We start from the raw sequence: 27,813 nt of genomic DNA on the forward strand, positions 1-27,813 counted from the left end.
GACCTGGGAAACCAGAGAGAGAGGATAGCAGAAGAAGGGAGAGGCGGGGAGAGGTGCAGATTTTATGAGTCATTGGGTAACACCCAGACATTCAGGAATGACTGTAATGTGGGCCTTGGGACAGTAAGATTCCTGTGAACTCAAGGAGAAACAGACGAGGAGGGAGTGAAGGCCTCTCTATGACCCTGACAGAACCTTTGGAAGTTATGCTGCATTCAAGGTCTTCTAACCTTCAGCCAGTGTATTTGCTTTTCCAGTTAAAAAGAGAGACTCAAGTGTTTTTTATTGTATTTTAGAGATGATATTACAGTTACCAGCCCAAAACAAGTAAGTCTGTCCTACACCAAATACTTTCCAGTCTGCTCCCTCACAGTCAAAACATCCTTTACTTTTCCCTCACATTTCAGTGATGACCTCGATTAGCCACATCAGAACACCAACACTGCACCAACTGCTTGGTTACTACGACAACTCTCACAGCGACGGGCAAATCAGGAATGAAAGAGGGACCCCTGTGTCATCCTCACATTAGAGTGTAGCAACAAAACTTTTCTACAAGTCAGTATTTTGTCCCGTCTATTGTCTATGGAGGTATTTTGAAGAGTAGAACCGAACCAACATCAGTCAACTGTGAGCTGGGATTTTATGTGTGTATGCGCTTGCAGGTAAATGTGTGTGTGTGTGTGTGTGTGTGTGTCTGTGTGTGTGTGTTTGTGCGTGCTCCTACTCGTCCAGAAGGTCTTCTCCGTCGATGTATCTGAGGCTGCGGAGGAAGGCCAGGGAGCTCAGAGTGTGGGAATGTCTGATCCGTACATAACCGGTCACCCTCTGGATCAGACCTGTGAAACTCTCCAGCTCTGCCACCATGTTGTCTAAAACACACACACAAGACACACTGTTATTATCACCTATTTTTTTTTTATTTACATACATTTCATGGTTGAATTTCTGGAATTATATATATTTCGTCCATCCTTCCCCCTCCTATCCTTCCTCAACCCCCTCCGTTTGTGCCTTCTCCCACACCTCCTACTATGTGTATTCATGAATTTGAACACCTGGAAATTATACACTTCGCAGACTTTCCAGACCTTTTTACAAGCCCTGGTCTAGACTAATCTTGACATCACTTCTGCTTTGTAGAACAGTTTATGTTAGCAGAACTTCTCAGTGAAACACAAAATCTTCTTTGGTCTCAAGTGTTTTGAAAACCGAAGAAACAGTTGACTTTTCCAGACTGGGAAATTTGGGACTAATGCCTTATGAGGCTATTGGTGTCATCAGTCATGGTTAAACAGTCTGTAGCCAACAAACCTCTTTAAATCTCCTGAGCAGCTGAGAAACTGTAGCATGGTGGTAGTGTAGAAATGTTAGTATTTAGTGTAGCGTTGCTGTGGTACACTGCAGTACTTACGGCCTCTGCGGATGTTGATATGCAGGTTGCCTTTGATAACAGTGCAGCCTTTGAGAGACTGAGCGGCGTCCATGGAGTCGATGACCTTCTCCTCACACACTTTATCACAGAGACCATCACAGGCTGTACAGAACATACTAGAGACAGATAGAGATGGACAGGAGTCAGTGTCATTTTACTGATGTACATTAATTCTCTAAACTCTTGTAGCTCTCCCCTGACCTTTAATCTCTTTATTTACGTCCCTGAAACATTTGTACCACTGTACCAGATAATTCACGGGTAGGAGAGACTAAAAATTACTAGACTAGAAACTACAAACTTTCATTGTTTTACCAAACTATTACAGTCTATAATGTGACTATGGTTTCCTCAAAGCTAACTGCAGTTTATTGTAGCTGTTGTATTATTTTCAGTATATATTTGCCCTGATGAAATGTTAGAAGGGAAACTAATAGCAGGGTGTGGAATTGGTACAAACGTCAGGCCAACAATAAGAGAACCTCCACCCAGTAGCTCCATTTTAACCTTCATCAGGGGGGGATTACAGCTCACCTGTTGGGTATGGTACGCATGTACCCAGTTGGGCATTCAGACATGCACTCTCCGCCGTGGATGATGAAGCTGTCGAAGTCGGGGAGGTGGACTTTGGAGCACAGCTCGGCGCTGATGCAGCGCCAGCCTTCAAACTTGTAGGTGCCGGGAGGGCAGTCGGCCACGCAGCGTCCTTGGTGGTAGTAATGCACGCACGCCGCACATGCTGTGTCACTGCCAGGGACCGTGCAGCTGCCGAGACACTGAGGGTGGCAGCACTCGCCGTCCGCTGTGCACGCTCGCCGTACACACTTCTCTGGGCACTCTGGTGGGGATCAAGGGAGAGGAAGTATTAAAAATATTGACCTTTTTCCAGAACGTTTTCTAAAACCAAATTGACACAAATTGACATGGACATCCATCTAATACTACATTATATTACTTATCCTACAGATGCCTGTTTATTTTGCCCCTAATTCCAGTCTGATTCTGATATTTGTATTTACATATTACAGCTGCAAGGTGCAAAATCAACAAAGCATTAAAAGGAAATATATTCTAGACCAGAGCTTTTCTTTGAAGGAATAGTTTGACATTTAGGGAGACACACGAGTGTTAGATTGAAATATTGATACCACTCTCATGTCTGCATGGTAAATACAACAGCCAGCAGCCATTTAGACTAGCTTAGTGCAAAGACTGGAAACAGAGGGAAACGGCTCACATGGCCCTGGCTCTGTCCAAAGAAAATCTGCCTACTAGCACTTCTAAAGTTCACTGATGAACATGTTTCATCTCGGTTGTTTAATCCGTACAAAAAAAAAGTATGAAAATGACACATTGTGGTTTTATGGGAGGGTTATGTGCCAGACTATTTCTAGTTAGTATTGTGTCCTGTGATGTTTTTCTTAATATTCGTGAGGAGAAGAGTGTCAGTCTAGGTCTGGGACACCCTCCACAGAATGAACAAAATTAGGTGTTTTGTAGTACACCTGCAAAATGTCAAATGTCCCCATTAAACATTAGGAAACGTAGCACAAACGTATAACACAAAAGATTTGGATCATCAACAACTGAACATTAAAAAATTGCCTGATTGGCCACAACTTGATTTTGCACATCAGCTCTAAGGTATCACGAACAATACCTGCCTGAATGTCCCTGTTCTTTTGACTCCAAATCCACATCTAGCAACTGATAAACACAATGTCCCCCACAGTAAAGGGGGTCTCTCCCTACTTTAGCAAACGTCAGCACGTAACAAATAAACACAACCAGTCAGTCCTCAGCCTGAATTAGCCGCTGGCACGATGCTATTGGCTACAGTCCTGAACAAATGATTTGCATTTAGTGGAGAGTGATTGACAACACACATGCGGACGCACACGCTGGCACACACATTATCTCTGTGAACCCAGATTAGAGCTTGTAAAAGACCAAAAAAACAGGCACCCACGAGGAAGGTGTGCAGGCGGCTTCAAATCCAACCAACAACTTTGTATGCGTTCCTTTTGTCTAAATAAAATGTAAATGCAGCTAACAAAACCATATCTGAACAGCCTGTCAGAGCTTTGGTCTAACACAGTTGTTTACCACAGCAGTGCAGTGTGGAGTTCATCCCAGATCCACTCTGACAAAAGATTCTCCACTCCGGGTTTTCCACCGAGCACTGCTACAAATAACTCCTCCAGTTGCTGTGGTGTCCCTCTAAATAAGAGGATATTGTAACTGATGACAGGGAAAACTGATTGAGGAGCTCCAGAAGGAAAACACTGGACCTAGGTACAGTACAGAGCGGGGCCACACCTCGTGGTGGCCTTTGTCACTACGGCAGGGGAATTTAAATCAAGCATGACGGAGAGCAACCAAATATTAAAAGGAGCTCATTTCACTAGTCGACACACCCTCATCATCACCATTAAATTAAGCATCAACTTTTAACTCAGCTTTATTGACAGAGGCCGATTGGTTGAAACCCAGTCTTCAGAGAGAAAAGACCTTCAAAGCATCTTATTTGCCACAGAAACAAACACTAATCTCTATGGAAACTGCTTGAAATGATTTGTGTGTGTTGGTGAGAGTGTATCCTGTAAGGCATAAACAAAAGAACAGGGATGTCTGAACGAGAAACAACTAGATGAACAAGTAATTTGGATTATGTCATCCACTTAGGTTAGCCAGGGGCTGTGTTTAAACAGAAACCAAACAAAGTGAAGTTATGGGAAATGATGCGTTGTTTATAGGATGCTGAGTGATAAAACACTGAAACCCGTTTCAACATGTTGACTCCACAGTCTCTGTCAAACACACTGAAGACATCAGGCCACGAGATGCCTGCTGCTGCTCCTCTTATTTATATATTTCACTGATGTATCCATCATAACTCCAGAATCAATGTTTTAGTCAGGATATTTGCAACTTGTACTCGTTTTATGACTGTGTTCAAAATGGGTAAACTGATGCTGAAGGAGCTGGACGCTGACCGGGAGGCTCTTTGAAGGAAAAAACTCCAAAAAACAGATGTCAAATTGGAATCGGAAGTCATGCATAGGGGCCTGAAACACAACAGAAAGCTTCCAACCATCTTCTTCATCTTTTACTTCTCCAACTTGGAGCGCAACACTTAAAGTGTGCTTTTGGGAAAAATGGCTCCCTTTTGTCTGTCAACGCAACATCTTATATGGACATACATCAGGCACCTTTGGCTTGCAACTAAGGAGTTAATGCTTTATTCATACAATTTTACGAACAACCCCTGCCCACTCAAAACTGTGAGATATGATAAGATAATACATTAGAAGATCCAGCCAATATTCACATTTAAGAAGCTAGAACCAGTACATTTTGGGCATTTTTGCTTAAAAATTACTTAAATGATTAATTGATTGTCAAAACAAATAGATTTTCTGTCAAACAACTGATCAATTAATCGAATAATTGTTGCAGCGCCAACACATTATCATAAAGTTTCTTTATATAGCATTTTAAGACAATACATTTATTAACTGTGAAATAACCAGAATTTCCTTGGTTAGAACAATGAGCATTTATACTTTTGTATTCATGGACATGAGTGACAGGAAAAAGTAGCCATTTTGAGCTACAATGCCCCAAAAGCTGCCAGGGATCAGTTTTTCGGTTTCATGGTAAATGTTTATCGTCTGTCGTCACACTGAACTACAGAGTTTGTGCATGTCAGTCCACACTTCTCTGACCAAATGACACGGATAATTACCAAACACAAAAAGCCTTGATTGATGAAACCAATCCAGCACACCTGCTTGGGAAATACCTAATGGCAATGAAAACTGCAATACAGAAAGTTAAATGCAGTATCTATGTGCTGCCAGTCGTTCATTTTTCTTATTTACAAAAGGTAATTTCCGACATGTGAATTCCGGACGTTGGAGAAATCTACTGTCCTTCCCACATGACAAAAAAAATCATCATCAAGCAGTGCCCATGAGATGACCTACCAGCCCGCCTCCTGACTGACACAAAAGCCAATCAGAACCTTCAGACTGTGTGGTCCCACCAACCATTCAGCAGGCTGTTCGTGCTCAGCAGGAGGGAACCAGTGCTGCGTTTCTCTGGCACAGAATGTTCTTTCTCTGCTCCGAGCCCCCACCACCCCCCGACTCCATCTCGCCCCCTGACCTCTGCGATGGGGTGATGGGGGGAGAAAGGTGTAATTTTGCAATGTGATAATGTACGGCCTCAGGCCTGTGCAGAGAGGAAGCTGAGGGAGAGGAAGGAGATAATGAGTGCCTGAAGTTTGGCTCAGGCTGGAGCAATCAGTCTATAGCCTCCTATACACAACTCACTGACTGACCAGTGTATGGTGGACAGTGGTGTAGGAGGTGGGGGTGGGGGTGACGGGTACATACAGTGTACATCAGCATTACACTGGACATCTGCAACATAATGGATCCCAGCTTTTACCCTCCTTACCACACTTTCAGAGACAGGTTGATGTAGAGCTGCAGCACAAGGGGAGGAGGTGCAGAAGTAGGAGGAAGGGGATATGAGAATGAGCAACAGAAGGGGGAGATGTGGGAGATGTGGAAGAAGAGGAGGAGAAGAGGACATGGAGGAGGAAGGGGTTTAAAGATGGAAATAAGGGGGTGGAAACTGCAAACACCAGTCTTTTTGAAAGCAACATACACACACAGACAGTTGGCAGGGCTGCCAGCTGGGGGAGCCAGACAAGACAAACTAACACAAACAGCATTAAGCTGGTGGTTAACAGAAAAGTGTACCATTTAAGTGAAATAATGATAATGAATTGAGCTCATTCTATTAAAAACATAAGGTTTTCTGAAGGACAAGACATCGTCTAGCTCTTTCATCCATTGGATTGTTAACATTCTATTAATACACCAATCTACATAGTCTGACGGGTATTAAAACACTAAGGGGTGTATTGTTACTGTAAGTAGTTATGGAGTTGCTAGTGTCCACGCAGTAAAACAGTTCACCTTTTCCATTCTGTCATTACGCAGCACTCTGGCAGTGGGATAAAGATCTCTGCTGTGGGTCCAAAAAGCAGATAAAGGGCTTCGAGGGGAACAGAAATACCAGCCCAGCAGGAAGGTAGGCTGGGAAACTCACACCAGTCACCATCCAAACAGCGGGAAAATGCATGGCTGGTTGCTTCTAAACTAATTAATTATGGCGGCTATGTAAAATCAAATAGGACTTAGTCATATTAGGAGTCATACATGATTCAAAATATCTTACTGGTTGGTTAAACAAAGAAAGTGGACTGGTGATTTTCTCTCTCTCTCTCTCTCTGTCTCTCTGTCGCTCTCTCCTGCTTGATCAGCTGATCAACTAAGAATTAAAAGCCTTTCTAATTGTTAATCCTTGTTTTCAGCCCCCATCCTCGTGGTGATAGGAACAGGATGTCCCACACAGACACAGTTGCTGTGATGACGCTCCAGGCTTTAGCAGTGTATACTACTCAGCAGCACAGCACAACAATAACAGGCAACGGCAGATGTCTAGACTGATGACAGCAGAGTTGATTCAAAAACACAGACAGAGATCTGCATTGGCTTTGATTCCAACAGCACTGTCCGGAAATCCATCAGTTAATATTTCAGAGGTGAAGGTTCAACCCACAAGTTATGTTGTCAGGACAATTGAGACTTAACAGTACATTTGGCATAATTTCAATCTGATTAATAACCTCAGTCAAAGACCACTAAATAAATCCACAAAGGTCCACTGACCTGCATCTGAAACCGCATCTAAGATCTCTACAACGTAAACAGAACTTTTGAATCACTTAACTCTTAGGTGATTCATGATTTTAACAGAAAAGAAATGACACTGGATTTGCTACGATTAAATACAAAATAGTACAGTAAAAAAGATTTTTTGCATTCGATTGTGGTTTTACAAGATAAAAAAATCCTCAAGTTCAAACTATAATCACTTTACTTGATTAGGAAGTGAGATGGAAATGGCTGTAGTCAATATTGGGATTGGCATATTTTTTTTCCACATTAATTGTGTTGCCCTGGTGACAAAGACTACCAGGAACAGGCCCCTGGGGCTCCCTAAACTTCCTGTATGACTTGGTTTGTAATTACCAGTCCCAATATGGCAGGGCTGTACCTTTATGTCTAAAATGACAATGTAAGTAACGTTAATGCTACAGATTTTGTTCTAAATTAAATGTGTCAGTAGTCAGAATGCCCATATTGTATGACTTGTGAATGCAGACACTAAAATCTCTATATACAACCATTCATTGGGCTGTCATTGCAGGAATTAGGCAACATGGATGAGATAGACAGTGACCACCAAACCAGAAGGTCTTGAAGTAATATCACAGACAAATCCAGAGCTCTATTGCAAACATCCAGTCATGCTGAAAATTAATCAACTAACCAAAACTAAAAAAAATAAAGACCCACAACACATGATTGCCTCTGTTGCTACTGACCAGCAGACAAAAGAATATTGATCCGCACCATTTCATTCATTAACATTCAGGCTTGTTCACTGTAAGAGCACTACAGCTTTGATTCTCAGACTGAACTCAAATGAGTCTGAAGCCAATTGGTTTGGGCAGTGTTTTTTCTTTTCCGTAAATCAGAACTTGTATTAACAAGTTTGAATCTGCTGCCTTGCCAAACCAACACTGTTTTTTTACATTTATGAACTTCTCAACTTTTTGGTTTAGGTTATGCGTATGAGCTATTTTTTTTGCAAATACAGAACACAGCTAGTCATACACGACCCAGCAGAAGCTTACAAAGCCCCCTAAAAACTGATGAAAAACTGATGTAACTGATGTTTCTGATGTTTTGTTTTTTTGGCATGTTCTCCCTGTGCTTATGTGGGTTTCCTTCCACAGTCCAAAGACATGTAGGTAAGGTTAATCTGCCACTCTAAATTTCCCATAGGGGTGAATGTGCATGTGAAAGGTTGTCTGTCTCTGTGTCAGTCCTGTGGCTGACTGGCAACCTGTCCTGGGTGTACCCCGCCTCTCACCCTATGGTATTGGGATAGGCTCCAGCCCCCCCAATCCCTCCCGCCCCTGAGACCCTCAAGGATAAGAGAGTATGGCTAATGGATGGATACTCCACACACTCCATAACCTCCCAGTGTGTTCCTGTACTCAGGTTGAATTGTGAAGAACACAGCACCAGTGCAGTCTCCTCAGACTGAACAAGAAGTTGATGATGGACAGAAAACACAACAATATGGCTGTGTTTCCAGTCTTATACAAAGCATGTTCTGTTACAGTCAGACAGTCTGTCGGTGTGTAGGTTCAGTCAGTGAATCAGTCATTCGGAAAACCGGTCAGTCAGTAGTGTGTGCGTTGTCTACGGGCTGACTTGTGTCAGTACAAGGACCTCCATTCATTCAGTCCATTCACAGCTCTACATGGCTGACCAGTGCTGTCCTGTTCACCTCTTGAGTCAGTTCAACGGGTCAAATGCATTAGACGGCCACAGACATGAGAAACTGCTGGTCAGTCCAGCCTGACAAACAGGTTACTCACAAAGTGCTTTGAGCAATACAGGCAACAATGAAGAGTGAGCACGCCATCAACCCTAACAGCCATGTTTGGGTTTGGGCTGCCAAAACCTATGAACAATCAAAATCGCTATATTCAAACATAATAACAAAGAGTTATTGTTAGTTAAAGGAATTATTTCACTTATGTAATCTTGTCAGGAACAGTCTTACAATGTGCACTGTTTCACATTTTGTTGGTAAAACTTGGGGAAATCTGCTTAAAACCTGTGCACCATGTGGATGGAAACAATTATTGCAGCAACAGGACAGAGGAGGTATATTTTTCATTGGCTGGAACGAAGTAATGTTTTTGGATCCCAAATGGATGACTCATAGAAATAGCTTAATTGGGTCCAGTCCTGATTAAATTAATAAATTAATTGTGCACAAAAAGGGGTTTCCCATCCCAAAAGGCTTTACTACACTTAAGTAATATCAGATATCTAGTTTATTTTAACACCCAGGCAGACACTGGAACAAGTATAGGTACTATTCCTGTTAAGCACCAGCTGTATAGTACAGGTAAAGAGCTGCAGTTTTCTGACAGGAATATCAAAAGTAATGCTGGATTTCCTCCTCCGCTCCTCTCAGTGTGAGGAGACGTCCCACAGGAGATGTGTGGTCTGAAGCTTCCTGTTGATAATTACAGTCTGTTCAAAGGGAAAAAACACGAACAGAGGTGAAGCACTCTCAGAACATCATTCCTGTTAGTGATGAAAAGCTGGACATGCGTCTCTTTCTGGCTCCCTCTCTCAATAACACAGGGCTCTGAAGAAACTACTGCCACTCAACCCGTAATATTATACCAAGATGGACTGTAGCTCCTGAGACTGTGGATCAAATCTTGTTGCGGAGTCATGTGACAGGTCAATACCTGTAGTGTGTGATAGTCTAGAGTAATGATTCCCAACCAGCGAACCAGTCGCCCAGGATTGTAGAGTAGTTCGACTGATTTGATAAAATAGGGACTAAGATTTGAATAAAAACATATCCCATATCGATTCCGCTGTAACACCTGAACACCACGTATTGAAAGTGCATTAGAAAGCAAGCAAAGTTGAAACAGTTAATATAAATAAAAATAATGGGGAAATGGTTGAAATAGTTAATATAATAATAAATAAATGGTTTAAGTGAATAGCTAAAATTAACAGAAACGTTGTTGAGAAGGTTAGCTAAAATTATTAGATAAATAACTGCAATAGTTAGCTAAAAGTAAGGAATATATGGTTAAAGTAGATAGCCAAAATGAATGGATAAATGGTTGAAATAAATGGCCGTGTCATTAAAGTGTTGTTTCTTAACATTACTGCCACACAGCACCTGACCAGGTCTGTGCTAGCATAAATCATAGTTTTGGGCGTATGTAAAAGATAGAGAGTTAAAGGTTCATAGCTGGTTTAGTGTGGATAGGACAAAACACCTGCAAGGGTTGGAGTGGGCATGTTGCTACAGGGCACTGGTGAGGAGATGAAATACGAACCAGGAAGCCCAGTTTGAATGCTTCTCAGACACAAAGACAGAATCTTTTCCATTCATTCAAGTCTCTTCATCCACGACAAAACAGGAATGAAAAGACTTATCAGCCATTAAACAACACAGTTTGCTCGACAAATAATGTACCTTGTAATAACCATATAGTCAAAGCATATGAAACAACATCAGAAAAATATTCAGTTTAAGCTCGTCTAAACAGAGCCAACAGTTAGCCTTGTGGAACTTGTTGGGAACAAACATCTGTCAGATCAGCTGACACTACAGGATCACTACAGACAAAAGGAATTCCTGGCATCCCCCTGCTGACTGACCTGGAAAAGACAAGACAAATCAAATAGTTTGGTCCCCAGAGCCTCCACAGAGGCCAGACAATAACAGGGTGGATGAGGTTTACAAGGAGCTATCACATTGGCTGTTTCCTGATACCTACAGCTCAGTTAAGATTAGGACAGATATCACTTATGGCTACAGTTCCAGAAGGACAAAGAGAGATGCAGAAATAACAATGGCCACAATTAGACAATCACTTCTGAGGGTTATGTCTAGGTCAAACAACAAGATTGTTCAAATCTTACCAAATGACAGGCTGTCCTGTGCACTGTATGTAATGGGACAAAGGTAAGGGCTCACACACACATTATGACAATACATCACACACATCCTGATTCTGTGAGCACAGTTTATAAACAGTGCTCTCAAAACCGGGCGGAAACATGTTTTTGTGGCAGTAAAATGCTTTTAGCACGTTTATAATTAAATTTTTTAGTTAGAGCTGGGCTAACTAACACTATTCTGCATCTGTTTTTTTATTTCAGTCCACGGTCCTCTTTTTTTTTCTCCATTTCTTCCTGTCAAACTTGTTGCTTCACTAAAAGACTTCTGACTTGTATTCTGTGGCCATGGCCCCTCACACAATACAAGCCACGCCATATGAAGCCCCACAATATTTACTTTTATGTTTCTTCTCCGAACAATATGACTTACTGCGAGAAAATGTCAAACGAGATAGTCTCAACCACTGACGGATCACTTGGATCCCTATTTTCAGTTAATACAGATGACAATGATGTTTGCCATCACATGTAATTTTAACATATTTCACATTCATACTAAAAGCAGGACCTGCAGCTCTTCTGTAGGGCTAAGAACTGTGGTTGGACAATAATAATCTTCCAAACCAAATTGTTTTCTAAAACAACAGATTTTTAAGTGGTTGAACCCTTTATTGTTACATTAATGATGTAAGTAACTGAACTTTATGTGCAATTCTGATGAAATATCACATTGTTTCTGTTCAGGAGAAAAGGACATGGTATTGAGCCCAGGGTTTCCATATCAACAGACACCATAAACCCAATCCTTACTGCCGCTAGTTTATTTTCACTTGGACTGGATCCCTCTTTATTATACTGTTATTGTTAGATTTCAACTCATTAGCTGCTCTGCACACATAAAAATACAGATGTTTTGATATTATTATAGTTGGTGTCATTCACATGACTGGCCACACCCTTTTCTAGATTTTAGACATAAAATACCAAGTTTGGTACAGCAGATTCATTTCCCAAACCTACAAAGTGAATCAACCGAGTCAGTATCAAACACGGGCTGTTTTAACCCACATCAGTCCACTTCATGAAATGTAAATCTTGATCATTCTTAATTTAGTTCCAACCGCCAACTTACACATAAGACATGCAGGCTGCATCAGAAGAAGTTGTCTACATTCCTGAGTCTTTGTGTTTGTGTGTTTACTTGGCTCGGGAAGACAGAAATATCCCTGGAATTTGATGGAAAGGATGGAGGAGGCAGAGTATAAGATTCCCATTCACCTTGAGGCAGCCTGGCCTGGTTGGCTGTGCTAATGACCTACAGTACCTCTCTTGCAGCCTTAAAATATGATGGGCAACTTATCACAACCAGAATTCACAGCCTGGGTGTTTTGCACATTGACCTAGCTTACTTTGATGAGCAGAGATTCTCAAAGCTATCCAGTTCTGATACATTACCTTGTATGAAGAAGGAGATCTAGCTGAACCTCTGACCAAACCCGGCCATACCCAACTGTGATGCGACAACAGTCTGAAACCAGACGAGCTCCGTGAAACTTGCTTTTTAGGTTGGTATTATCTGGTCACCAGGTACTTATTACCCATGTCATCTACTACCAAAACCCGCTGGAGACTGGTAGCAATAAATGAAACATTGCTATACGGATTATTTCATTTACTAATACAAAACTAATAAGTAGCCTGCTTTTAAGCTGCTATCTGTGTGTGTGTGTGTGTGTGTGTGTGTGTTGTACCCCCCCCCCCCCCACCAACACTGCTCTATAGCGAGTGCAACACATGAAAAAGAACTGAATCATCAATGAATAAAATTCAATAAAATGTACCAACTGTTTATGTTTTTGCTCTTTTTGATACTACATGCAGGTTGTTACGTCCCCGACAAATACAGACAATTGGTTAGTCCATTACACGTAAACATAATGCAAAACTCTAGTCATAAACTGGAGCGCAGAAAACCTCTGACAGGGCCAAAGTATTTTGCCTTTTTTTTCTCTCTTTCATTGTAATTCTACTGTGATCACAGCAGAGTGAAATGATGGAAAATGAGCCTTTATAACAAAACATAAACTATCCCAACCAGCCTCAAATCCACAAACAAGAGACTCATCTCAGTCCCTGGTCACAGCTCATCCCAATCTGACGGTGTTAACAGAGCACAATTAAAGGCCACATAATTACAGTAGGCACTTCAACACAGCCAAACCAGTAATGTTCTCTTCCAGGAATTCCAGGGATGGGTGTGACTGTTCACTAAAAGTAGTCATGGATGTGCCTGGTTTACAAAGCAGTCCCTATAATTACCAGCCCTGACAGCCTCCGGGTTCTGGGTCAGGGTGAGGGGTGCATGACTCGATGTGGATCATCATATGTTGTGATTTTAGTAGTGACGATCAGTAACTGCTTTTAGAATGTCTGCCGTAGGTGAAAACGGTAAAACAGTTAATCCAATTCCCAAAGGACAAGATCTCCTTATTCAAGTATCTTTACAGTCGTTTTTTTTTATTAATTATGACATTTTACTGATTGTTAACAAAAGGAGTGGCTCTGGACTCCAGTTTTCTCAAAGATCATTTAACCAAATATGACTTTTATCTGAAGGCGTGACTGACTGTTTCAAAGCCTGGATTCAAACCAACTACGAGTAGTTATAGTATAGCCAGCATAATGACCTATATATATATATATATATATATATATTGCTGTTGAACCATCAAAAAACAGAACAAGACACAGGTATGTTTATTTTGATAAATGTAGAACAAAGTTTTGTTTGTACCAAGCATACACATTCAATATCAAAATGCAAAGAAAAATCATTCAAGGCATAAATTGTGAGCAGGTGTCACTGCCCTTTGTACCTCCCAAAGCGGTCACAGAACACGATCTAAGAAAGGCTGCAACGATTAGTAGATTCACTGATTAGCCAACAGACAAAAAAAAATTCAATGGACAACTTTGAAAATCGATTAATTGTTCGATTAAAAGTCATTTTTCAAGAAAAACTGCCAAATATTATCTGGTTCCAGCTTCTCAAATGTGAAGATTTCCTGCCTCTCTGTTTTATATCATTGTAAAATGAATATCTTTGGGTTTTGGACTGATGGTTTACAGGCCGAACGAATAATTGCATCAGAGCCCAACACACAATCAGTGTACTTACACACAAAATACTGAAGAAAATAGATTTGAAGCATAAAAATACGCTTCATTTTGCATATCTGTTCCATCAGACAAGCATGAGATGGATGACTGAAAAATGCTGGGAAAAAAAATGCTTTCTGTATAGACACGTCGTAACCGTTAGTCAAAACAATTGTTAGTTGCAGCCCTAGATCCAAGGCTGAATTTGCCATTTTTACATCTGTTTCACACATCTGATGAAACTGCCAACAAAGAGAAGACATCCCAGTTGTTTTTATCATAACTTATTCATCTGACCATATGCTATTAATGAAACCCTGACGCATCTTCAGTCCCACCGTGTCTGTTGTTTTTGCAGTTGCAAAACTGGATGAGAAGTGGCTCAAGATGTGACCAGTCAAAATCACACTATTTTACACTGGCTTTCACTGTAACCATACTGAGTGTGGCACATTTAAACATGTATGAGAATTTTATATGAGAAAAAGTAGTTTGGAATTCTTTGTTGGCTTAGCATGCTATCACAGGCAGCAGCCCCAAGATCCGTCAAGAGCACAGGATGCATGCTAGCAGTGTGTTCAGTACATACAGCTTTAGCTCCTGTATGTGAGTGGCTGTCAAGGCAATCAAACGCTATGTAGTGAATAGAAAGGACACACACACACAAGCATAAGGCCTGATAAGAACTGATACAGGTACTGTAGGTGTTTTCTGGTAAAAATGAAGGCAGGTATGTGTTGCCAAAAGCACATCATCTTTGCAGTAAAAGTGAAGGAAAGGGAGAGCATTTCTCCATCACTTTCAGACCAGGGATTCAAACAGGCGACCACATGGTCCCGGGCCAGCTTCATCGATCTCCAAACTAGTGTGTGTATGGAGTGAGAGAGTGGGTGTCTGTACTCAGTACATGATGGTATGGAGCTAATCATAGCAGAGATTAGACAGACATCAGCAGGAACTAGTAGTCACCTTAAGCCCTAAGCACTGGGTCACACAAGTCAGACTGTCTGGATAACGCAACCTCTCTGCAGGAGCTGGGCTTTGACTTACTCCTATGAAAAACCCCTTCACCCTCTTCCTTATTGCCTTTCATAATGTATACACCACATACCGTCCATGCTGTAACCTGTGCTGGTCCTTTATGTGGTTGTTCTGCATGTGTGTCAGTGCATGTGCTGTACTATTCTATTGTACGTTTCCAATCCTGTTGTCATGTAATATGTGTATGAGAGGGTAAAGCCGCACATTAGTTTTATAGACCAATTCCTTACTCCACATACAGAGAAACAATACCTCAGCCTATTGAAACACTTTTGTCACTTTTGAGTTGAACCCAGTCTGATGGCTTCAACCTTGTGGAGCCACACAGTTTTCCATCCTTTAAAACTCTACTTATTCTGTTGTCTGTCATTTCTAAAGAACACAGTAAGAATATGAGTGAGAATATATACAATAGCCAACGTTTGGTTGTATTTACAAAGTGCAGGGAGAAAGTGTCATTGAAAGGAGGATCACTGAAGCAACTGGGTTTAGATATGTCTGGTTCTGGAACATTGCATCAAGTTCATCAATGGAGCTACATGTTTCAGTCCTAAACTCTAAACATAACCCAACACTTTATAGCCCAAATCCATACCTTAACACAATCCATGTCTCATCTCAAACATGCTGGGAGAGAGCAGAAACTTCCAAGGTCAAGTAGAGCAGAAAACCCCAAAAACATCAGTGAGGTAGAAACTGAAAACAGGATAGTTCACATTAAGAAAATATATATTTAAAAATGGCCTCAGATGTAGCACTAGAGAAGCACTGAGTAAATAAACACTGGATCTACCACATCCAAAACCAACCAGAAAACAGGAGAGGGAGGGGGGCTGGGATTGCCTCCACAACTTACTCACTCTCTCTGTTGGACTCTCTTTAGCTCTCTTTCTCTCTCTCACACACACACACACACACACACACACACACACACACACACACTGCTAGACAGCTGATAGTGTGTCGCCTGCATGTCAGCCAACACGCACAATTTCACTGATGCCACAGCAACGTATTCAGCATTATAAATCAAATATCGCAGCGCTGCTTGTTTCTGCAAAAACACAGAGTGTAAACAGACAATCTGATATGCTGAGATTTGTTGGACGACTTTTTCCCCCCCGATTTACCCAATCAACACACACCTGTTTGCTTCCATTGAAATGTTAAACAGTCTGACAGAAAGCCAGCACTGATACTGGTAACAAGCACATTTTGGTCACAATAAAGCCTGACCGACACTGAAAGTTTCTAAAGATTATTTTAGGGAAATTTGCTTATATTTGATAGCCGACAGAGTAAAGACAGACAGAAAACATGGAGGAACTGATACTATATTTTAATTTCAGGCGGATACCAATATTGGTATTTGAGTGTTTAAAAAAGTCTATATATAAACAATATATTGACCAATGTTAATTTTAGTAACATAGTTTAACTGTAAAATACTCATATACCTGGCTCAAACATATCTTTGGTTCATTTGTATTACAATTTCTTGTTACTTATCGTCCAATGTATATACACCATACAGATACTGTATATCTGCAGAGGACCTCTGTGTCTGTCATGTTAGTGATTCATTGTGATGAAGAACTTTGAGTCAGCACAGATCACCGTTTTCCCATCCAAGTTAAACTGTAAACTGATGTTGTTTTGTTAGCAAGCAACATGATTTATGCCCTCTGCCAATTCCAGCCAAAAAGTTTTATATTTTTCAAACAAAATCATGTGGCACTTAACAGGCTGAAAATACTTTTTTTTAGAGGCTCCAGCCCTAAACCACTCACCCAAAGAAGCATTTTTTTTCAAGTGTCATTTTAGGCCGAGAAATAATTGTTATAGTGGTGGGGGTAGGGGGGGTAGTCATGTGCACTGCTGTCTGCCAGTGTCTTTTTTTTTTTGATACTACCACTAGAAGTCACTAAAGTCAGAAACTTTTAAACATTATGCCTTTATGTGTAGGATTTAAATATGCGTTTCCATACTTGATTCTTATCTTGACTTGCAACACCACCGTGCACAATAAAGCGACAACCAACTACTTTGTTTGAGGATAACATGTCAACACTGACATGTTAAGTGTAGCAAATTAATTCAGCGGCAGGCTGAGCAACAACCCTGAAGACAACACTTTTAGTTTCATGTGTAATCCCTTCAACCAGGGGTTAACAAAAGACGAAAAATCCCTTCCAGTAAATCCCTGAAGACCTACTTTGTACTTTAATGATGTGCTTTCATCTCCTCAGACCATACAAAGCACCGGAAAAACATCCCCCATGCTGTTCAATGTGTGAGCGTGTGTGCGGGTTTGAGAGAGAGAGAGAGTGAGACAGTGTGTTTGCTTCCCAGCATGCACGAACATGGCTCTTCTTTAGAAGAAGCCCGTGAGTTATGAACAAGACAAAACACCCAAACCAGATTCCAAAAAATAAATGAGGGAAGTAAACATGGGAGAATGTAGCCCCCCCACCCCCGCCCCCCGCAGACCATGACTGAAAAACACTGCACTTTCCCAGAGAAGGAAACCGACTTTGAACCCTCTTTTCCCAGTAACAGTTTTATGAATGAGTTCAGGCTTAAAGCATGTCCTTTATATTCAATGGAAACAGGGTTTCCGTCATTTATTGATCTGATGAATGACCGGGGTCTGGAAATGAAATGCCTCTGAATACAAAGTTCACTCTCATGCCAGCACAGTAGAGGGCCTGTGAGCAAGGCACACATTCAAACAACAGATCCTAGATAAGATTTCTGAGGCTTGATACAGGCCGTTATCAGAGAGACAAATAAAACCCATCATTATATGGTCCTCTGTGGTCCTCAGGGTGTTTAATGCTACTGGTCCAAATCAAGTAAACAGACACGATTAGTATGGAAGTATGGAAGTATAGAAGCATCAGGCTTTACTCTCTGCATTGCTACGTACTACTACACACAGGATTGCACAGCAAACATGTAAACAGCCTCTGATCTGCAGGTACTGGAGCCGCCGCCTTATTTTGCCGCTCGTTTTATCTGTCTAATAATATTCTCTTTTTCCCTTCTCCAAAAACAGTTAAATAATAACAATAATAAAAGTGGGTCCAATATTTACTTAGGTGACTTCGGGGCGAAAGAATCGGTCATGATCTGTAATCATGTTCGCTTCTCCCATTGGATTTAGTAGACCCAGGAGCTGCCACCAGTCTCCTAATTGGGCGGGGCAGTGGCGAAACCCACGTGACACTGATACAGGAAGTTGGGCCGTCTCCTTCCTAAATGTCTCTGCTTTAATGAAGCCTGGCTTTACTACCAGCTGACTTCTCCAATAAACTGCCTAATAAATAGCACAACAATGCAGTCTCTGCAGTGAGAGCAGTGGTGCTCATGTTGTTTTGAGATCAATTCTGTTTTAAGGCAGCGGCAGCGATGATGGCCCATTTGCCCCGGCTGACACACTCCCTCTGGAGCCCAGTTGACTGCTTATGCTTCTTTACAGGGCCATCCCCCACCTTTTCAATATTTAGTCTACTTAAACCGACTTAATAAAACATGTCAATCTTTTTTGGATAGGAAGATGCCAACTGGACACAAACACATGAGTCATGCCTAAAAGTGTCTGTCCAGTTAGTCAGGTTCTGAGATGTGGCCGAGGAGAAACTGCAACTATGAGGCTTTGGGGCAAGTGTGGTGATGTTATCTGGACCCCCATGTCTTATGACATGTGAGGAAGAGGCTACATTAATTCTCCTGAGAGTTGAATATAATTCAACGGCTCTGACATCATACAGCTGCAAACAAGATTGTGGCCCCAGCACCTGCAGAGTACTTGCAGTAGTATTAACAGTGGTTTTAGCAGCAGCCATGGTAGACCAAGCAGCATCAATAGTGACTGTTGTATACTTAGTGGGAGTCATAGTAATAATAGTAGTTTTACTAGCAGCAGCAGATGGCTTAGCAGTTGAGGCAGTAGTTAGAGAAACAGTAGTAGCAGCAGCTGTCGCACTAGCACTGGTAATAGACGTACTACTAGCCAAGGCATTTCGTATTAGTTGTTGGCTATTTAAAAATAATATCCAAATCTATTTTCTTCACAGCCCCCCGGCCCTCTGAAAAACAACATGTTTTAGTCTTGTCTCAACAGAGTGGAGACAGAAAGATGGCCTTTTATCAGGGGAAACTGTTACACACAGCTGCCGGTTGTTATTGAGTTGATGGAAGATGGGTGGCCCTCTCGCATGTGAAGACACAACTGTAGATAGGGCGTATGGTGGATTTACTAGGTCACCATCCATATGATGACTGGTTAAATTATCTGGATAGATACTGTGTCTTACTGGATGAGATGTAATCTGTTTTTAACATGAGTCTAAAGCCCATTGGCACAAAGTCAAAGAGGAGTGGAGGGGTCTAGATTTTAAACAGCACAGAGTTCTGCTCCTCCACCTCACATCCCCTCCATCCATCCGTCCAACATGTCTTCCTCCAACATATTCAACCTCCTGGTTTCTTTCCCAGCATGCCCACACTCTGCCACTCCAACAACCCACTAAGCAGGCCAGGCGGCATGAGTGTATTTCAAACATATTTGCATCTCTGTAATATATCTGTTTACATTTGTGCATGCCTGCATCTGTCTGCGCTTCCAGTGTGTTTGATGATGTTGACAGTGTGTGTGTGTGAGTCTATGTGTGTACGCACATGCATGCGATCCAGGCCTGTCCTGCCACAGTTCCATGTCACAAGACTGAAAACATCAACATGCTGAGTCTGCAGCAAGGCGCCAGTCACCAGGGAAACAATTCAGCCAGACACACACACACACACACACACACACACACACACACACACACACACACTCAGTCAGCCAAAACAGATCGTCTGAAATGCACCAGCAAAACAAGTCATCTAAAACGCTGCAGTCGTAAACACAAAATTAAAGGGTGAGTTCACACCCAACGTGCTCGGAGTAGTTTAATTAATCTCTGGAGCATTTACTCCTCTAATTCAGTTTGTTTAGGCAGAAGAGAGCATTTGAATTGAACTTTCATGGCATCAAATAAACGTCACAAGACACATGCAAGCTACTGCCTCGTTTCAGAGAAATGCAGCAGACTGCATTACTACTACTAAAATATAGGTTTTTTGTACATAAGTAAACAGAGATTGACATTTGGCAGCCAGTAGTTGCTCACATTCAGAAAGCCTTGCTCAACAACGACACGGGCAGAGGCATCTTAACTGATACCTCTGCTTAGCTCTTTCTTCATGTTTCTGTTAACTTGGATAAACACCTGAGATGTGCAGACAAGTCAATCATGCATAACAACATGCCCTCGCTTTCCTCTCCGTCCTCCCAGCCAAAACACAACAGCTAAAGCAGTTAAAGTGACAGGTAGCAGGCCACAGCTGTAGGCACAGAGCCGTTCATTACACTCCCAAATTCACATCTCCACAAAAATCAGGCCAAAGGCTAGACTGTCTGCATGATCTATTTGCAATTCAAATCCCTGATGAGCTATCATGTGTGACAGTCAGCTTACCTTTCTGGCAGTGATTGGAATTCCAGCAGCGGTAGTTGTAGTTGTTGTTGAACATAGTCTTTCTGCACTGAGGGCTGTTCTCCATGATGCCCGGACACACATCACTGCACTCCTTGGACTGCTTGTTCCCAGCTATGTAATTGTTGAACTCCGCGTCCAGGATGAGGGACCAGTCTATGGAGTCCAAGTAGCAGAGCTCGGGGTTCTTCTCGATGCGGATGGCGCCGCGGGTGATGTTCCTCAGGTTGTACAGGCCAATGTCCTTCAGGCTGGTCATCTCGAAGATCACGAGGGCGTAGTTGTAGAAGAGGTTTCGCCCGCGTATGACGGTGAGGTTGGGAAAGAGCGTGCTCAGGCTGTCGAGGCCGGACACCCGGAATAGCAGCAGGTAGTCGGTGATCATGGTCAACTTGGGGAAGCTGAGGGAGCGGAAGACTTCCTGGTTGATGTTGTTGTTGTTTTTGTCACCAATGAGGAGGATCTGCAAGTAGCCCTCCACCACTGTGCAGTTCTCTAGGCGTCTGAATTCACTGATGTCGTTGCCGATGTCGATGCTGGGACCACAGACTGCAGGGGGAAACGAAAGGAGAGGGTGAGGGGTTCTAATGCATTAAACTCAACAGAAACATAAATATATAACACCTCATTTGCTCAATTCTTCTTTATTTCTTCGCTATATCCCTATATTTGATGCTCTCCACAGGGATCATAACAATATGAGGTCTTGGCTAAAATCAAACAGCACAGCCTGTTCTTTTAAAGCTAAGCAGCAAAACAATTACAAGAGAACACATTCTTACAAATGATCTGGGTATTTCACCATTTATTTACACACTCTTTGCAATAAATAGCCGTTAAATGTAACAATATATAAAACAATGTTCTCCATTCCTGATACAGGGATATTTATAAGAGACGTTTATCCAATCCATATTTCAAATATTGACAGTACACTTAAGCTGTGCTGTTGTTGACAGAACATGTTTGCCTCGCAGTTCTCATATTCAATGCCAACTCAACGTGGTGTGACAAAGTAAATACTTGAGTCAGGTTCTACTCAAGCTAAGGTTAACAGCGCAATAAAGTTTACATTACTCTGCCTTCAGGCTATTGTTACTCGTGTTTCCACCTAATGTGACCCCAGTGTTTTTGTGTAGCTGTCTGCTCTTGCCAAGCTTTCATAATACAATGACATCAAAAGGCATAGAAACTATTCTACTATAAAAGACATCATCCATAAAAACATGTGCACACTGTCAGTTGATCAAGTACAGTATATGTGATAAAACAACCTGTAGCAGTCTTTGCATACACTATGATCGAGCGAACTGAAGAATTATCTAGGCCAGAAGGGAAAATGTCTGGGCCTTTGAGAGACTTGTCTGCCCTTTCATGTGAACAAATTGTAAAAACATGTATTTATGCAGTTTTATGTTCAGTGTAAAATAGATTTGTTAGCATTTGTTTTCTTTGTAACCTCTTGAGCAGCACCTTATTTCCTGAGACAGCTAGTGGACTGTGATTTTATTTAAACAAAGAAATACACTGAACCAAAACAAGAAAGAAAAGAATTTTATAAAAAACAACAAAAAAAGAGGCACTGCTTTGAATTCAGTGAATGATCAGAACCTACATCAGGAAAACTTTGGTGAGGCGTGATGGTGATGATCGGTGATGGCACTCCACCCGGTTTGCCTTTCCAACTTTTTTATGCCCACCTGTGTGCTATGCCTCTAAACAATACTTAACCTGAAACCCCAGCAGCACCCACAGAAACATGGAGGCCATTATCACACATCACTGTGAGGAGGATTTAGACTCAAAAAGCTGGAGGGCAGTGAGTCATGGAAACTCACACCAACCAGCTAACAGGTTGTCACACTACTACTTTAATGCTGGTCTATAAAGTTTCACGATATGAATGTTACTCAGGGAGGTTTGTGAAAGACGATTAGGTGTTTAATGTAATTACAACATTTTATAATTAGACATTAGGGCTGGTGTTGCAGGTTTAATGAGTGTAAATTAATGTCATTTTTTTTCTTAAGGGATTGCCGTAAAAGCAAAACCTGGAGCTAGAGCAATATGCCATTGGCTATATATGTTCCCACACTAGATGTCACGCCCCAGGGCTGTACACATCACTGTATAATCTAAGAAAATAAGCAATAGAGTAATCTGCACTAAACTTGTCACAATAACTGCACTGCTTCATGCATACTGATGCAAAATGTAAAAGTCTAAGTAGTAATGAAGAATATTATGCGATCAGTTACAGACAGCACTGCCGATACCAAACTCTGTAGTTCCCCAAAACATGTGTGGTCTGCTACCGAGGTGGAACAAAGTTTAATTTCCAAAAGAACACCCTGAACCTTTGTGCTGGCAATGGAAAGTTTTCCCAAACCCCTCAACGCGGTTTGACAGCGTAGCACAACATGACACACTGCAATACTGAAGTTTTAACCAGTACACGCGGCTATCACCATTTTATATTCTCAAAAAATAACTTTATCTATCAGTAATAATTTACTGTTGTTAAAAATGGTCAACAAACTCTACATGTCAGTTACACACAGAAAAAAGAGGTGCTATGATTGTATGACACTACCCCAACGCGAGCTACAGGTAAATGATGAAACAAATAAAACATATGAGTATGTGAGCGTAGTATCCCCTCAATAGTGTTAAGTCACTTGTTGATGAGGGAGGTAATATTCCTGCTACCTTTCAGAAACTTTGTGTGTACTTTTCCATTTGGGGGATAAAAGATGTGTTAAAACTGAGCTCAGCTGTGGCAAAGTTCATGAAAGATAGTACCTTTCCGATACCTATTTCACACTAACGCATGAAATGAGTATTAGCAGCTCAGAGAAACATTCCCCTTTTTTTTTTCCAGCTTTTAGATTGTAATTGTGGTTAAGGGATTTGTAAATAAATCTTGGTTCAACATCTTGGTTTTAAAAACTGCATATGGAACATGAAGCAACACGTGACGGTGGCTGCACTACAGGCCCAACAGGTCATTACCAGGGAAGACACCTAATGTCTGCTGATGTCTAGGAACTCCAAAGTCTTCAGCTAATGACAGCACATGACTTAAAAACCAAATATTAAATATGCACCCACTCCTTACAGTCAATGTTACATTTTCGACCTAATGTGCTTAGGAAATTGAAACCAAGCAGTGGTACCAGATCATAAAGAGGAGAAAAAAAGTGGCATTAACATTATATTATACAGTTAAATGCCACCTCACATATCTACCGCTTTGTGCCAACTGGTCCACTGCTCGAGGACATTTTTAAATACCAATAGAAAGTAGCAACAGACACCAACAAAAGAAAAGGGCTGATCGACAGACATCTCTCCGCTGAACAACTCAAAAGAGAGTCGGGCCCATATGTGCAAATTAAGTTAGTAAACTGGCTAAAACAAGTTTAAGATTGTCCTATAATTCTTCCCCCAAAAAGCATGTTTTACCACATAACTCTACAGACAACAAATATATCCAATGTAAAAACTTTCCCAAGGATGACCTCTTTCAACCCTGCGTGTGATGCTAGTTTCAAAGCACACTGGAGCTGCGGCTCGTAGTGTACCAGTGCCCTGCAAAAATGTGTTAAAGTTGTATTGCCTTTCTTTGAATCTGGCATTTTAATTAGGGTCATTTGGTTCTCACGTAAAATAGAGGGTCAAGGACTGTGACAGTTCTTGACCTACCCGTCTGTAGGCTTTTTTCGACTAACTCTGCTGAGAGTTTAAGTCTTCTCTGGAGAGGACACGAGAGCCTTTGGTGAGCCATAATACAATGCCTTTGGTGTGATTTAAGGCAGGCAGTGTGCTGGTATGGCGGTTATGTCTTTCTCTGTAATCTACTTGTCAGGGCAAACTGTCAGCAGCCCTCAGCAAGCTGCATACCTGTTAATACAATCCCAACACCCGGGCCTGTAAAAAGACACACCGCCCGGTGACGTTACATCACTGCTGCCTCGACGCTTCGCCCTCTGTGGCCTCACTGCAACGCCAGCATGGCCATCTTTCATGGGAACTGCTCCTGACCACGCTCGTGCTGTAGATACTAAACAAAGGTTTCTGATCAAAATGTACATCTTGTGTGCCAGCTAAGTGAAAATACCAATAGCAGGTGTAGCAGCTTAATAACTCCCCCTCCCTCAACTCCTCTACACTGGCACATTTTAAACAGCTGAGTACACAAGCCTATCTCTGCCGCTTTGATGAGCCTTCAGATGACATATTTACTTTTGATAACCTTTTCCCAGTTGGCTGCAGCACCCAGACTATCCACAGACAATCAGAGGAAATCCACTAGAAGCCCCATAAGACAAGAAATAGGAAGCAATACGCCCTCTATGCTGGTGCTTCATACACTGCCACTAGACTGCAGCAAGTCTGTTTACTCCTCATTTCCATCCTGTTAATGACAGACTGCCGGAGGGGGGGAACGTATTCATAAATACCTTTCCACATGAGAGGCAAGGTGAGAAGAAATGCGCTGGGAAGCTTTAGCAAAAGATCATTCTTGACAGAGAAAACTTGTTTGGTTCACCTAAAAAGCTGTGTCTGCAGCAACAGAGCAGAACCTGGTTAACTCGAGCCTACCAGCTGCCCTTTAGTCCCAACTGATACAGCAAACCAGCAGGAATGCTTAGAGTTTAGCCACACAAGGAACCTTTAGACAGCGCCACACCAGAGTGAGAATAAATGTAGGATTTCGATGGGAGAACCTCTCTGCTGCTCCCAGGTTTGTCCTGTGACCACTGGGGCTAACAGTAAACCCCATGACACACAGTTCACAAGCTCCTCACTCTTTCCAATCAACAGAACTTAGTCTGTTTTGCTTGCGAATGTACTTTGGCTTGTTCTATTTTAAAACCCAGACCCTGGTTCAAGCCCCCAACACACCCCTCCCCAACATGTCATGATGAATGGGATGAATCAGGAAGCCTAGTTTACAGTATAGCTGGAGACATGGAAAAATTTCAGGTGGCAACACATAAAAAGAAAATTTGAATAAATATAGAAGCTTTAAATTCATTAAATTTGAAGGTTTACATGCTGACAGAAGCTGTGAGCTTCAATATGCTGCCATGCAGTAGTTAGGCACTAGAAAATCCCATTTTCCTTGCACTAAGCCATCTGTGTGGTACCAAATGGTGTGCTGTAATAACTTTCAAAGAAGTATAGTTTACTTCAATAGACTATCATCGGACTACCATCTATAGCCTCAGCCCTTCTGTGGTTCCCATCATTTGCCTGATGGGAGGATGTTGTTGCGCCTTATCATGGCAGCTGCAGCAGGGCTGGTATTCATGAAAATATTTCCAAGGTCAACGTATCCCCAGGTTTATTAAGTAAAGGGAGAACAAATGGCTGTGTACTGCCAAAGAAAGGCACTGTGACACCTTTAGACAAATAGAGTTCAATGCTGTGGTTTCAGTCAATCTTAAGGGAACATTATTAAAATGAAAAATACCGATTGTGGTGTGTTCACTCAGGTAAGGTCTACTTTGTCTCATCAGAAACCTTGGAAAGTTAATAAGATATGACTGAAATGCTCTTCTATAATCCTAAATGTAACCCAAGCATCTACCTACACTAGCATTGCTCTTTTCATTCATTTTTATGCTGAACCTCTGATGCTGAATGGACTGGTCCAGGCTGTAAAACCATCAAGCATTCACTTCACCGACAAGCACTTCCTATGACCAGCAACAATTAAAAAGAAATACTCTGTGTGTGTGTGTGTGTGTGTGTGCTTGTGTATTTAGTGTTGAAATGCCTAATCTATTAGAGCATATACAGAGCTCGACAACTGACTTATTTATGCAAAAAGTTTGCAGTACTTCGTCTCACTTCAGTATATTTTTTGCAGTGTGTTTTAAAACCAAGTTCCAATATTACAAGTAGACTTTCTACAATCTATAACACAGTATTCACTAAAACAGAGTTTTAGTATATTTGCACTAGTGTCATAACAACATAATATATTAAAGGCTTTTCCCACTGACATAAAATTACATTTCCTCGATAAATATAAAAGTAATATACTGTGTAATACAAAATCTTCATACAGTAGGTTTGATGTACATTCAAATCTACCATTATCCTATAACTACACTGTGACATACCATATTTCTCTCTCCATGAACACCTGCCATAAATGTAATTTGTAAATTGTCAAGAAAACATTGTATTGCACTATATACACATATATATATACACATATGCCCCTCGTATACATACATATACACACATACACATACATATATATTTCCCATGTTTGAACAGTATTGGAGCATGGACAAAACAATGTTTCCCCGTGTGCAGTTCTGTGGAGTAGCATTACTTACTCTCTGCGGTGGCGGGCCAGAGGCAGGACGACAGACCCAGCATCAGACCCCAAAACAAGGTCAAGCGGCTCCTTTCAATTCGAGACCTCATTCCTGGCTGAGTTAATCCTCCCAAATCCTGTAAATAAATACGTTGAGGGGAGGAAACGTGGGCAAAACCCGGTCAGAATTATTAAAAAGCTGTTTTTAATATCCAGCCAGCACCTTTTAGCTGTTAGCCGGCTAATGGAGCTAATAGCTACTACATACAGGCTAGCAGGGTAGCTTTCTCACGTTTCCTAATGGGAGTCCAATCGCGCTCCAAAATCACCGATTTATTCCTCTCGCCAGAAAATATGTATTCATAGTTCTGTTTATTCCTGCCAAAAACAACACTGCGTTGACGTGTATAATGAAACAAATGCGGCTAAACTAGCGGCGGGGATTCCTCTGTAATCCGCATCTTCACACTCCATATCTGGAGGAAAAACGTTCACCGTCCCGCTGCTGGAGATTCCTCAGGAGGCAGAAAACGCGTCAAACCCCCTTAAAATTGGGATGGAAGGAGACCGTCGAGAGCATACAATAACATATTAAATCGATACACAGCCCCTCGTGGGTGAACGACACGACGTTGGTTTCGAAATATCCAGGATAAAATCTGGTTTCAGACCGCAGCCTCCTTCTTCTCCTCCTCCTCC

At 41.7% G+C, this 27,813-nt stretch overlaps 1 protein-coding gene across 2 annotated transcripts in view; it reads right to left on the reverse strand.

Annotated features, from left to right (window-relative positions):
- igf1rb (insulin-like growth factor 1b receptor) overlaps positions 1-27,224 on the reverse strand; it is a 38,615-nt gene extending 11,391 nt beyond the window's left edge. For both annotated transcript variants that reach the window (XM_070903205.1, XM_070903213.1), the window contains exons 1-5: positions 27,134-27,224; positions 20,760-21,326; positions 1,970-2,273; positions 1,415-1,551; positions 728-872 (exon numbers count right to left, since the gene is read on the reverse strand). In XM_070903205.1, coding sequence (XP_070759306.1) covers positions 728-872; positions 1,415-1,551; positions 1,970-2,273; positions 20,760-21,326; positions 27,134-27,224 — 1,244 coding nt within the window. The remainder of the gene's footprint in view (positions 1-727; positions 873-1,414; positions 1,552-1,969; positions 2,274-20,759; positions 21,327-27,133) is intronic.
- Positions 27,225-27,813: the final 589 nt, after the last annotated feature.

This window comes from Enoplosus armatus, chromosome 1 (assembly GCF_043641665.1).
Source record: "Enoplosus armatus isolate fEnoArm2 chromosome 1, fEnoArm2.hap1, whole genome shotgun sequence".
NCBI classification, from domain to species: Eukaryota; Metazoa; Chordata; class Actinopteri; order Centrarchiformes; family Enoplosidae; genus Enoplosus; species Enoplosus armatus.